This window comes from Artemia franciscana, chromosome 7 (assembly GCF_032884065.1).
Source record: "Artemia franciscana chromosome 7, ASM3288406v1, whole genome shotgun sequence".
Lineage (NCBI taxonomy): Eukaryota > Metazoa > Arthropoda > Branchiopoda > Anostraca > Artemiidae > Artemia > Artemia franciscana.
Window position 1 is genome coordinate 5,126,694 of NC_088869.1, and position 12,347 is coordinate 5,139,040.

Sequence of the window (12,347 nt, forward strand, 5' to 3'; positions counted from 1 at the left end):
GAAAGGACTTACTTCAGTGTGGAAGGTTATACTGAACATAACATAACTTAACCCCATAGCATAGAAAAATTATGGACGTAGAGTGAAAGCCACTTTGGGGTTACATCTAACATCAGAATTATGCTTAGAAGTGCTATGCTCAGTGAAAGCATTGAACACATTATAACCGATTCATGCATACCATAGTCTCATTTAAACAAAATAAGAAATTGATACGCATGTTTAGAGCCTAGGTAGGAAATTCTATGGTGCCACTGATTTAATTAAGGGAGAGAACTAAAATAGTTAAAATGAAAAATATAGAATAACCAATTTAGAAAATTCTGCTTTTGTAGCAGAATATATTTTTTAAATTGCCAAGTGTGTTTTTCTTACTACTCCTCAAAACAAGGAATTTTCAAAGAGACCAGGCTTTTATTGTCAATGATTAAGAATGGAATGGAGGAAAAACTCGTCCCCAAACTTAGGACCTTTAGGTAGGAGACACTGAAATTCGGTCAAGCAATAGAGGTAATGTATTTCAATCGGTTGTACAAGAATCAACGTTTTCAAAGTTCTGTATTGAAGAAAACACAACATTTATCAATGCACGTCTCCCATGCGCATTTATTGACAGTTCCTAAGAATATTCCATATCCCTTAGCGAGAGATAGGAACATCCAATATCTAGGAAGCAAGATTAGTCGTGATGATTGGATTGACATTGTGAAAGAAAAACGACGTCCAACCATCACAGAAATTGCAGTTGAATATTATTGATATTTTGTCTCGTTATTGAACGAACAGTTGAATACTTTTGTATCGTTACAACTGCAATTCCTTACAGAAATTGCAGTTGAATATTATTGATATTTTGTCTCTTTATTGAACAGTTTGATTAATACTCAATTTGAAGATGTTTGAAGGCGTTTTGAACATGTTTGAAAGTATTGTTTAATTCACTTAGAAATTAAACTTAAAACAGTGAAAAATTCTCAACTTTAACTAGAAAGATCCCATTAAGAACGGCACTATTTGAAAAAAAAGACGTGGAAACATTAAGTCAAACCCTTTTTCTACACAAAAAAAAGGTTAGCAGCAATGTGTTTTTGAGGTCGTCAGTTTTTCTTATACGTGACAACAAACAATTAAAAATGAAAGCAATACGTAGTATTTAATTTTGAACAAGATGAGTTTTCATCGTACAGATTCAAAATGCACATAAAGTGTTGAAAAGTCTGAAATTATAGGGAAAAAAGCAGAACTTTTTTCATGGGGGGGGGGTTGGAGTCAAAGACCCTTTTACAACGTACGTGCGTAAGGTACTGCAGCCCAAAATCTTGCTACTTTTAATTAAATTTTATTTGTAACAATACGGGAAATTGTCTGAAAAAATAATAAAAATCATGATCTGCAGATAAACGGCTATATAAAGGCTATAAACGGCTATAGATGGCATTCAGCTCAGAAGAACAACAATTATTTGTAATTAGATGTGAAATTACGACATGAAGAGTACGAAATATGATTTTTAGAGCTCCTACGCGTCAGAAAAATAGCGCCTATATACATCTACTACAAGCACTAGTGTTGCTAATAATTTTTTTGTGAGTGTGAAGGCACGAGCTTCCATACCTTGGTACAAATAATTTTTATTCATCGTGTCTGAACAGAATAGCACTGCGTAATTCTTCCAGCAGGTAATAAATATTCTTAGGTTACTTTCTAATTTTTGCACACGCTCGCTAGCTCATTTGTACTAACTATTTAGTTGACAGATCGTTAAAAAAAAACCTGCCTTCAAATTAGAGATTTTCAAGCATTTCAATAGTAAATCTAAGATGGCTTATATAAAATCCAATCCGAAGCTGACCTTTAAATCTTAGAAGCAATAAACAAGATTTAATTTTCCACATGACAACAACGGAAAAATAAATATTTAAAATAAATATTTAATTATTTAATAACAACGTAAATATTTAATGTTTAAAAAATATTTTACATTGTTTAACAACCGATTTTTTTGGTAATGTTTTTATAACCAACACAAGGTCTCAAAATTAGAGTTTTAGAAATTAGAGTCAACTTAGGAGACCAAGGATACGCATACTGGTTTATCTTTACCTAATGTTCAGCTCTTGCCTACAGTAAGATTCTTGAGAGTGTTCGTAGTGGTGTTGAGAGGCCAATCTTTCAAGTTCTGCTGATAACCACCGCCTCAGTTGCTATGACTTGTGGTGCTCTTTATTCGACTTTCTAACTATTTGTTTTTGGTTATCTCTAAAGTAGTTTAGGGTATGTATGTTTTACTCAGTTTTATGAGCCTGTGCTTCGTCTTTAAACATCGTTTAATTTTTTTTATGAATATTATTATAAATGTGGAGTATGATAGACAAACCCTCATTATATCATAGACAGGCCTAGGCATGATTTGAAAAAAAGCAAAAAACAAAGAACGAATTAGAAAAGGTTTATAATTTCCCAGACTTGTTAAAAAAGGAAAGAACAATATTAAAACGAAAAACGAACAAAAATTATTCTGTATATGAGGGGCGATGCTCCCTTCTGATCTGAGCCCCCTGCTCTGGTTTTTTTATATGTTTTTTTTATGATTTTCTTGTTAAGCCCTCTCTAATTTTTATAAATGAACCTTATAATGAAATAAATGAAATGAAATAAATATAATGAAATGAAATAAATGGAACAATTCAACTCAAAAACCCGATTTTGTGCCCGAAAATTTTTTAGTCGTAAGATTTCTTGCAGATCCTGTTATAGCTAAAAAGATGATGAACACAAAAGAAGAATGTTTCGTACAATTTTTTTGTCTTTATTTATTGAATATTCAGCTCATTATCACATTAACTTGGATGACTTGAATCACTGATTTGTTCGTTTTCTCCTGGTTGTTACTCCACCATCTTATTTTGTATATTGACACTGTCATAAAATAAATTATATAAAAGAATATCATGTTGAAAATAATATTTGCGGCCCGTTATTTTTACTATTTAACTTAGTTCCCATTTGTTTCCATTCGTACTTTTCGGAATTCAGAACTTAATATGAACTTGAAATTTTCATTAGCTGTAAAATTTCTTTTACACAATCTTCCCTAGGAAAAACATATTTCTTTACCATTTTTCTTTGCATATTATTAAATTTCACGATTAAAATTTCTTTATATATCCCTATTTCTTTACTTGACATTCTTTTATTGTTTTCCTTAATACGAAACCATCTTTTGATTTCAAATCAACCAAATGATGAAAAAAAAGTACTTTAAGTTACCAGCTTTGTCTGAAAAAAGGTGAAACCCTTCCAGAAATGCCGGATAATTAACTTGAGTTACATATATACTACTTTGACTTTGAAAGACAGCTTAAGGTTAGAATAAGGTCAAGTCTTAATGTTATGCCTTCAGGTTAGGAGCAAAGACAGTGCAAACCAAACAAAGATGGAACGCCTATCTCCCAGCACGAACAAAACTGGTTATTCGTTTCCATGGATATGATCAGCCCCCACGATTCACATAAACAAATATAGTTTATACCCTGTCTAAGAGTCGCATATTAATCATGAAATGCAATGATTAAATACAATGATGATTCAATTATGGAACTACATACATATATTTTGACTACATATACCATTTAGCACAAACCAAATAAAGATGGAGCAAAGCCTATCCCCAAATATGAACAAAACTGCTTAGTCGTTTCCATGGGTACGATCAGCTACTATCATTTAATTAAATTTTGCCGGACAAAGAATCGCTTTTCAGCAAGATGAATAATGCACATAAACATATTTTTGGTGTGTTTTAGTTGTTTTTTATTGAATTTTCATCTCTATGGAATTTCAACATTATTATTCATCTTGCTGAAAAGCGATTCTTTGTCCGGCAAAATTTAATTAAATGATAGTAGCTGGTCGTACCCATGGAAACGATAGTAGCCGGTACGACCAGCTACTATCATTTAATTAAATTTTGCCGGACAAAGAATCGCTTTTCCGCAAGATGAATAATAATGTTGAAATTCCATAGAGATGAAAATTCAATAATTAAATTCTTAGATAGAGGCCTGACTAAGATACCAATAATATACAGATGTCTTCGGGCATCAGTTATTACACAGTAACCTTTTGAAGTTATGATGCATTTTAAAGCGTTAATTTTTTCTATTTAATGTTTTATGCTTTTTCTTATTATTCCCTTTTCCTTATATTTCGTTTTCCCTATGCTCCTTTTCTTATTATAGCTCTATCTCCTTGATTTTTGCATGACGTCTTATCAAATTAATAATTAAATAGATGATGCAACTTACCTCGTTGCCCAGTGATTTCATGTAGTCATGCAGACGTAGAAGAAAATACAAATTTCCTTGACAAATTATTCACAAGTCAAACTAAGTTACTCCTTACATCTGAAGGGGAAGCCCGCCTTTCTAAACCTGGTTAACCAAGGCTTCGGGTTAGCAATTTCTAAACTATAAAACTAGACAAACGAAAAAATGCAATATCTAAGAGTCATAACCTGATTGGCTCTTCTGTGAAAAACATTATACCAATAAAAAGAATGAAATTCCTTAGTAATAATATATTTTACATTTAAACTTTTTGTTTCTAAATGGGGAAGCTTAAATACGAAATTTTACTCACCTTTATCTCTTGTAATTCCTCTCCACCTGACTTGTTAAACTCGTTTGTTATTGAGGAATCATGTGAACTTAGGACAAAACACAAGTTATTCCACAGAGAAACTTAACAAAATATTCTACTTACATTTATCACTTGAATTCCTTTTAGCACAGATACAGAAGATCATAAGAATAACCAGGACAACCATAATTACAGCAGCAACGACAATAGCAATCAATATAAGAGTATTTTCGTCACTTATCTTCTCCATCAAGCCACTCATGCCTTTAAAGAGAAAACAGAACTAGAGACAAAAACAGCTAAATAAATAATATTAATCAACGGGACCAGAAGCTAAGTTAATAGCCTCTTACAGGACTTTATGCAAAGATTTGTCATGTGGCCTTCAGTTGTACAGGAAACAGATTAAAGTTTACCAACAACATGTCAGAGAAAAACATGGTACTTTTATGATATAGCCCCAACCACTCAAGCTGTTCATCCGTTGACGCATTGTAGGATCGGTTTTTTTCGTTAGTTTCTTTCAGCTTAGCGTAAGACAAGACAAAGAGAAGTGATAGAATAGATGGAAAATATATAATTTGGGCTATATATTTGTACATTAGGGGGGATTATTTGGACAGTGTAAATTCAGAAAACAATTGGCCCCCTTTTTTTTATCTTCCTTTCTTTTACAGATATTTTAAGTTTTTGAGACAGCATGCGTAAACCACATAAATGAGTGATAATAAGAATAAAATATATTCCAGTTCTTGTTTTTATTTCTATGCTAATATGTCCTATTATTAATGTTCTAACATGTTTATTCTAGTATTTTTGTTATTTAATATGTTCTGATACTTATTCTTACACATTTCTTTGAACAGTCCTTAGCCCCGTGAATAGAAAATTAATTCAAACGAGTGAGAAAATTCGGCAAAAACTATCTAGTTTCACAAAATTTCCTATCCTATTTAAAGTTTTGCTGCCACATAAAGGATTTAGTAAGGTGCTAAAAAGGTAGAGAAGAGAGTTCCCAATTTATGAATGCACTAATCGTAAATTTTTATCGATTTTTTTTTTTCTATGAAAAACGTATTTTTGGACAAAAATTCCCTAATTTTGAAAAAGGAAGACAGATGGATAAAAGCTTGTGATTTTTCTCAGATTAACAAAAAATGAATGGAATGTTTTCTTATTCTTATTATTTAATTTTCAATTGATTAATTATAATCATTTATTTTTATTATTTATTTCTCACTCTATTAATCACTATCATATTTTCTACCATGTCAATAATTGTAATAATAACGTATTTCTTACCCACTTATAAAATGGAAAAAAGTTTGGTAAACAGAAAAGAAAACAAAAAGCTACAATTAAACAAAAAAATATAAGAAAAGATAGCAATAAATTGTCAAAATTTGAGGATAAGAAGATTGTTAGGTCAAAGACGGATTGACGCATCATCAACTAAATTTTTACTTAATTTATTTGCGGAGGGGATAATATCCGTTGCTAGATACTGACTAATTAACCACCGGTTCCGATGTGGTTGAGGCAAATAAAGTAAATTTATAATAGATAATAATCCGTCTTGACCCTTTGTACGTCACCTTTATTTGGAATCAAATAAGCCCCAACACAAAATGATCATTAGAACTCGAGAATAGCTTTGTTAATGCCCCCCCCCCCCAAATCCACTTCAATCAATAAAGAAGAATTTCCAAAAATATCCCTTTTCTACTGGTGGTGCCCCATTTCCACCTTTGTTTTCTTTATCTAAGACCTCAATAACCCGATAGAAGACATCCTTTTTATGTTTTATCGCGTAATGAACTTTTAGCTTTCTCCCCTCTCTTCTGCACTTTAAGGGCTAATTTAACCCATTTTACCTAGAGTTAGCGAAGTCGATTTTGGATATGTTAAGAAGTATGTTTTTCTATCGAATGGTATAAAAATCATCTCTGTTGCAATGTGTTCAAGTTCTATCCCTTTTTTGTCGTATCTTTATTGTACTATAATACTTGCCACTGGAAACGTCTACAATTATTCAGTGATTTTAGAATACTTTCGTTTGAGGTTTTTCCTTAATATCTTGAATTGTTTAAAAAAAAGAAGGGAGATGCAAACCAAAATCCCTAGCCATTGAAAAGAGGCGGATTTCAGTATTCGAAACGAATTGAAATACAAAGGATGAAATGAACCAGTCCTATTAGAAATTAGAATTTCTCATTGACCAACATTTAGCAACAATCCAATGCTTGCAAATGCAGCAGAGATAGATTCGACAGAAGAAACAAATCTCAGTTTGGCTAATAAGAAGCAGATCGTCATAACACATTTTCTATAGAAGTAAGCAATTTAAGAGAAGGCAGACCCCCTCTCCTCCTATTTAACTGTGCACTTAGCGGGTATACATCCGAGAAAATCACCACTTTCTGGCTTGATATGAATCCGAATACTCATTTATTTTTTTGTTTTGCGAAATAAATAGACTACTCGTTTTTATTATTTATTTTTGTAAAAAAAAAGCATTTGAAAGGTAATAACAATTTCACAAAAAATAATTTTATTCTCCTAATAAGTGTCTATTTAAATATACGGGGTAGTATCCAAGAGTATATTTAACAACAACCTCTATAGCTGCTGGACAAAACTACAAGTCAATGGGTGTGATTTAATAGCGCACGACAACCATGGTACTGAGTTGTACAGGAATGTATATAAAGAATGTAATGAAAGCTGCTATATAGCAGAGCCATAGCAGGAATACAAAGACAATATTAAGATAGTGTCTAATGTCATCCCATTTTATTTGAAGGATTTTTGGGATGTTATAAAAACTAAAAGAGATTCAAGCGCAGAAGGAAATCTTGAAAGGATGTCTATGACCAAAAAGGGTCTATGAACAATAGGAAAAAATAAGAAAAGCTAGATGAAGATTTGGCCTATATCCAAAAGGTTAAGAAGTAGGAAGAAAGTAAGAAAGTAAAAAAGTTAACTCAAGGTTGAGAAAGAGTCTAAATCCAACTTAAAAATGGCAAAGATAGGATTCAAAAATAAAATTGATCAAAACCTAAAATCATCCTTTTTGACTTGATAGTTCGTTCTTTTTTACCTTATTATGAGCTAAATTCTTTCTTTCTCAAAGTTCAAGGTGCCTCGTTACATAATATGTTGCCAAATATTCGTGTCATTTTTCTTCTTTTTCTTCCTGCTAATTATAGATCCGTTGTTTTATAAAATTGAATTTATCGGTTTTGTCATGCCTGGACGTAGATCTTTTGTCCGTCGAAAAGGCATGTAGTTCTTGTCCTCCATTATATTATCCCAGGTTGGACTATTAAAAGATACCACTGAATCACTTACCAGTGACATCTATTTCACAAGGTATTGATGTTCCAATATCATTCTTGGCGTAACAACTATACGTTCCCAAAGGAGAAACACCATGGTCTAGGGTGAAAACACTTTGTAGTCCACGGCTAGTGACGCCTTCATGGAGGGTGGTATTTTGAAAGAGCCAAGTAAAGCTTACATCGCGTGGATTCGCAGTAACGTCGCAGATCAGACGAGTCTGGCTTTCGATTTCTCGTTGTGTAATTGCACATTCGGGCTTAACTGAAATTAAATAAGAACAATTTATCAATCAAAGGATAAATACAGAACAGTAAAAACAAAATAAAATGCTCATAGCAGTAATCCAAAGTAGTGGAAAATATGTTACTACTGACAAGCCGTCACAGCACAAGACCGCGTTAGTTTCTAGGCTACTAAGAGTCAACAATCCTTGGAAGAGAAGACCTTTCCAAGGGTAGCTTTAGGCCATAGCCTCTTTAGATTCGAGGTGCGGCATCGTTCTTTGCGCTGTTACAGGTTGACCACACAATAATGCATAAGATAACACGTTTAAGCAGTTAAAAGCTGAGCTGATCAAGCTTCGCCCAAGATAGAAACTTATTCTTCTGACGGGGGGAGGGGGCAATTTTCTCTAACCTTTGAAAACTGGTGCATTGTGTGAAAATATATAGTGAACTTTGGTAAATTCATGAAAATCTAACCCCCCCCCCCCGTACGTATCAGCGACATCATATGGAAGAAGAAGCTGCTTACACGCTCTTAATCTCAAAAATAAAACAAAATAGACGTCTATGCCTCTGTCCAATTTCATGGGTCAATAAAGAATGGTGAATAGCGACGATTGGTGCATCTAATTTTATTACCTGGAAAATGTGTTTTGGTTTTAAGCAGCTTTGAAGTAAAGAGTATAGTGAAAATATAAACTCACTTTCTTTAATTTCAGCCATTACTGACTGTTTCCTACTTTACAAAAAATGATTTATATTTCAGAAAGTGATATTTTAGGGTTATTTAGAAGACTGCTTTCTAAGAGATGAACAACTCGCCATAACCGGATTCGTAACGAAACAACTTGCCATACGAGAACATGTTGTTGAGTAGCTCGTTGTAAGGAGACGTTTTACAAAGAAAACTGATAATAAGCATAATTCATTATAAAAACAAGGATTAACGAACATATCCAAAGGAGGACAAATTATTCCCTCTTAAAAAAAAAATCCATAATGTCACTTATCCAATAGATCCATCAAAATAGATTCACAGATCAGGAGCTTTATTTTCAATCGGGCAGGGAGGGATCACTGCCCCCCAAACCCCATTTTGCCCTTCGGCTGAAATTTAATGTCTTTTAAAATCTTGTCAAAACTAAAGTTACCTGCAAAATTCAATCGTCAACAGTAAAAGATCAATTTTGTTTAGTATATCTTTGCTTTATGCTATATGGCTCATTTTTTGTTTTCCACTTGGTCATTTTCACTTGATTTGGGAAAATCAGTTCCAACATCTCCCCCAAGGATTTTGAAAAAATTACTCCCCTGCTCCCGGACGCCAGGATTCCCCTCCGCTCTCATTTTAACGATTTTTAAATCGATTCGACCGTAAACTAAACCCTTATTCTTAGTGTAGGGAGATCTTAAGGACAGCGTTTAGCTACATAATGCCTGTCACAAATTATAAGTATAAACGCTAAGCAATGGTAAAAACAAATGTGATATCATAATACTGATGGGTTGCAGTTGGCATTTATGAATTCCCTTTAAACACTTCAAAGCAAAAATAGATCAAATAAATTAAATAATCACATAATTGCCAGCAATTTCGCTTTCTGAATTAAATTGCAATCGAATTCTTATTGATTTTCTCAGTTAAAATCTTTCTAATGGTATTCTTAATTGTTCGTTTCTTACAATTGGTTTCTCGACTGCACTTGGTAAAAACAATCAGCTTTAAGATGTCGTTGCTGAATTATTTCAAGCTTTGACAATGGTTTTCGTCCGTCCTCAATTAACCTCAACGTGATTAAGTTTGGTAACCCAAGTGTATATTAGTCGACATTTGCGAGTTCCTTTCTAAACCCTTTAGAGATACTAAAACGTGTTCCTTTTGATTATGATCACCTTGCAAATTAGAACATTTATCTGCTAATAAGATTTCGAATTAAATTTAACATACCTGTGATTTAGGTAAAAGTGCTTTTCTATTACAGGATTAAAATTTAAAATCCCTCAAACATAACAGTTAGTTTGAATAAATTAACAGTATATGACTAAACTAATGAGTATAAACCAGTAAAAAAATATGTTACTCCGATTACATATTTGTTGATCAATGCATATCATCCTTTGAAAATCAAAAGCCTGGAGTAGATAAATCGTTGAAAGAAAAAGAATTTTTTGTTCCACTACCTGAACAATTAAAAGAAACAAACAATATATATATATATATATATATATATATATATATATATATATATATATATATATATATATATATATATATATATATATATATATATATATATATATATATATATATAGGTGTATACACCCCAACACCTAGTTGGTGGGGCACTTCGCGCCCCCCCAAGCCCCCCCCGCGCGCGTAAGTCGTTACACGCCATATTAGTTACGCGCGATTGTAGTTGTGTCCTTGTGTCTCACCTATGAATATATATATATATATATATATATATATATATATATATATATATATATATATATATATATATATATATATATATATATATATATATATATATATATATATATATATGTTGCATGTAAATAGATTGTCAGGTTTACTGACTCTTGAACATGCAACATATAATTGTCCATGGGAAAAACAATCCGTATTCAGATCTATACCTTATTATTCTAATGATGTGTCCCTGTTTCCCGGTCGTCATTTATATTCCCTGTGTCCCGGTCGTCATTTGTGTCCCGGTGTCCCAGTTTGTAATTTCTCTTTTAGTGTCCCGGTCGTCATTTATATTCCCTGTGTCCCGGTGTCCCGGTCGACATTTGTGTCCCAGTGTCCGGTCTGTAATTTCTATTCGAACAATCCCTTTGTCCCGGTCGTCATTTATATATCCCGCCTGTGCCCCCGGCGTCCCCGTTGTAGTTGTGTCCATGTGTACCGGTCGTCATTTATATTTCCTGTGTCCCGGTCGTGATTTGTGTCCGGATGTCCCAGTCTGTAATTTCTCTTTGAGGTTCCCGGTCGTCATTTATATTCCCTGTGTCCCGGTCGTCATTGGCGTCCCGGTATGTCATTTCATCAGTTGATAAACATGACGTCAGTCGACAAACAACTTCATGACGCATACAGCTCAATCCTTATAATGACGTCAGTCGACAAACATGACGCCAGTCGACACACAAACATGACGTCACTCGACACACACACACAGACAACTTATTTATATATATATATATATATATATATATATATATATATATATATATATATATATATATATATTTATATATATATATATGTATTTATATATACATATGTATGTATATATATATATATATATATATATATATATATATATATATATATATATATATATATATATATATATATATATATATATATATATATACATATGAATATATATACATATGTATATATATATATATATATATATATATATATATATATATATATATATATATTTATATATACATATGTATGTATATATATATATAGATATATATATATATATATATATATATATATATATATATATATATATATATATATATATATATATATATATATATATATATATATATATATATGTATATATATATATATATATATATATATATATATATATATATATATATATATATATATATATATATATATATATATATATATATATATATATATATATATATATATATATATATATATATATATATATATATATATATATATATATATATATATATAAATATATATACATACATAGTTATATATGCAATTATATATTTGAGAAGGTTAAAAGAAATTCCTTTTATCCAATTTTATCCAATTTTCAAATCTCTAAAAGGTTCATTTGAGCAAAACCCTTTACCATTTCTCCTGCATGAAATACGGTCAATAGCTCATAAATAAGTCCAGTATGTATTTCTATAGGATCTCATTACCGGAGAGACTGGGCTTTTAAGTCGAAAGTTTTTTTTTTTGTTTCCATTCGATTGCGAAAGTCTCGAAGCAGTTTAGTATTCGAAGTAGTCACAAATCTATACAGGATGAAAAACAAAATATTGCCTTGTTGTTCAGGATAACTGGATCCTCCAAGGTAACAAGAGACCCACACCTTAATTGGTGCAATACGAGTCATAAGGGTC

The 12,347-nt window shown here is 31.8% G+C and overlaps 1 protein-coding gene across 15 annotated transcripts in view; it reads right to left on the minus strand.

Annotated features, from left to right (window-relative positions):
* Positions 1–12,347, minus strand: part of LOC136028761 (hemicentin-1-like) — a 266,427-nt gene that overhangs the window by 40,647 nt on the left and 213,433 nt on the right. For all 15 annotated transcript variants that reach the window (XM_065706646.1, XM_065706644.1, XM_065706649.1 and 12 more), the window contains 2 exons: positions 7,993–8,244; positions 4,765–4,905 (listed from right to left, as the gene is read on the minus strand). In XM_065706646.1, coding sequence (XP_065562718.1) covers positions 4,765–4,905; positions 7,993–8,244 — 393 coding nt within the window. The remainder of the gene's footprint in view (positions 1–4,764; positions 4,906–7,992; positions 8,245–12,347) is intronic.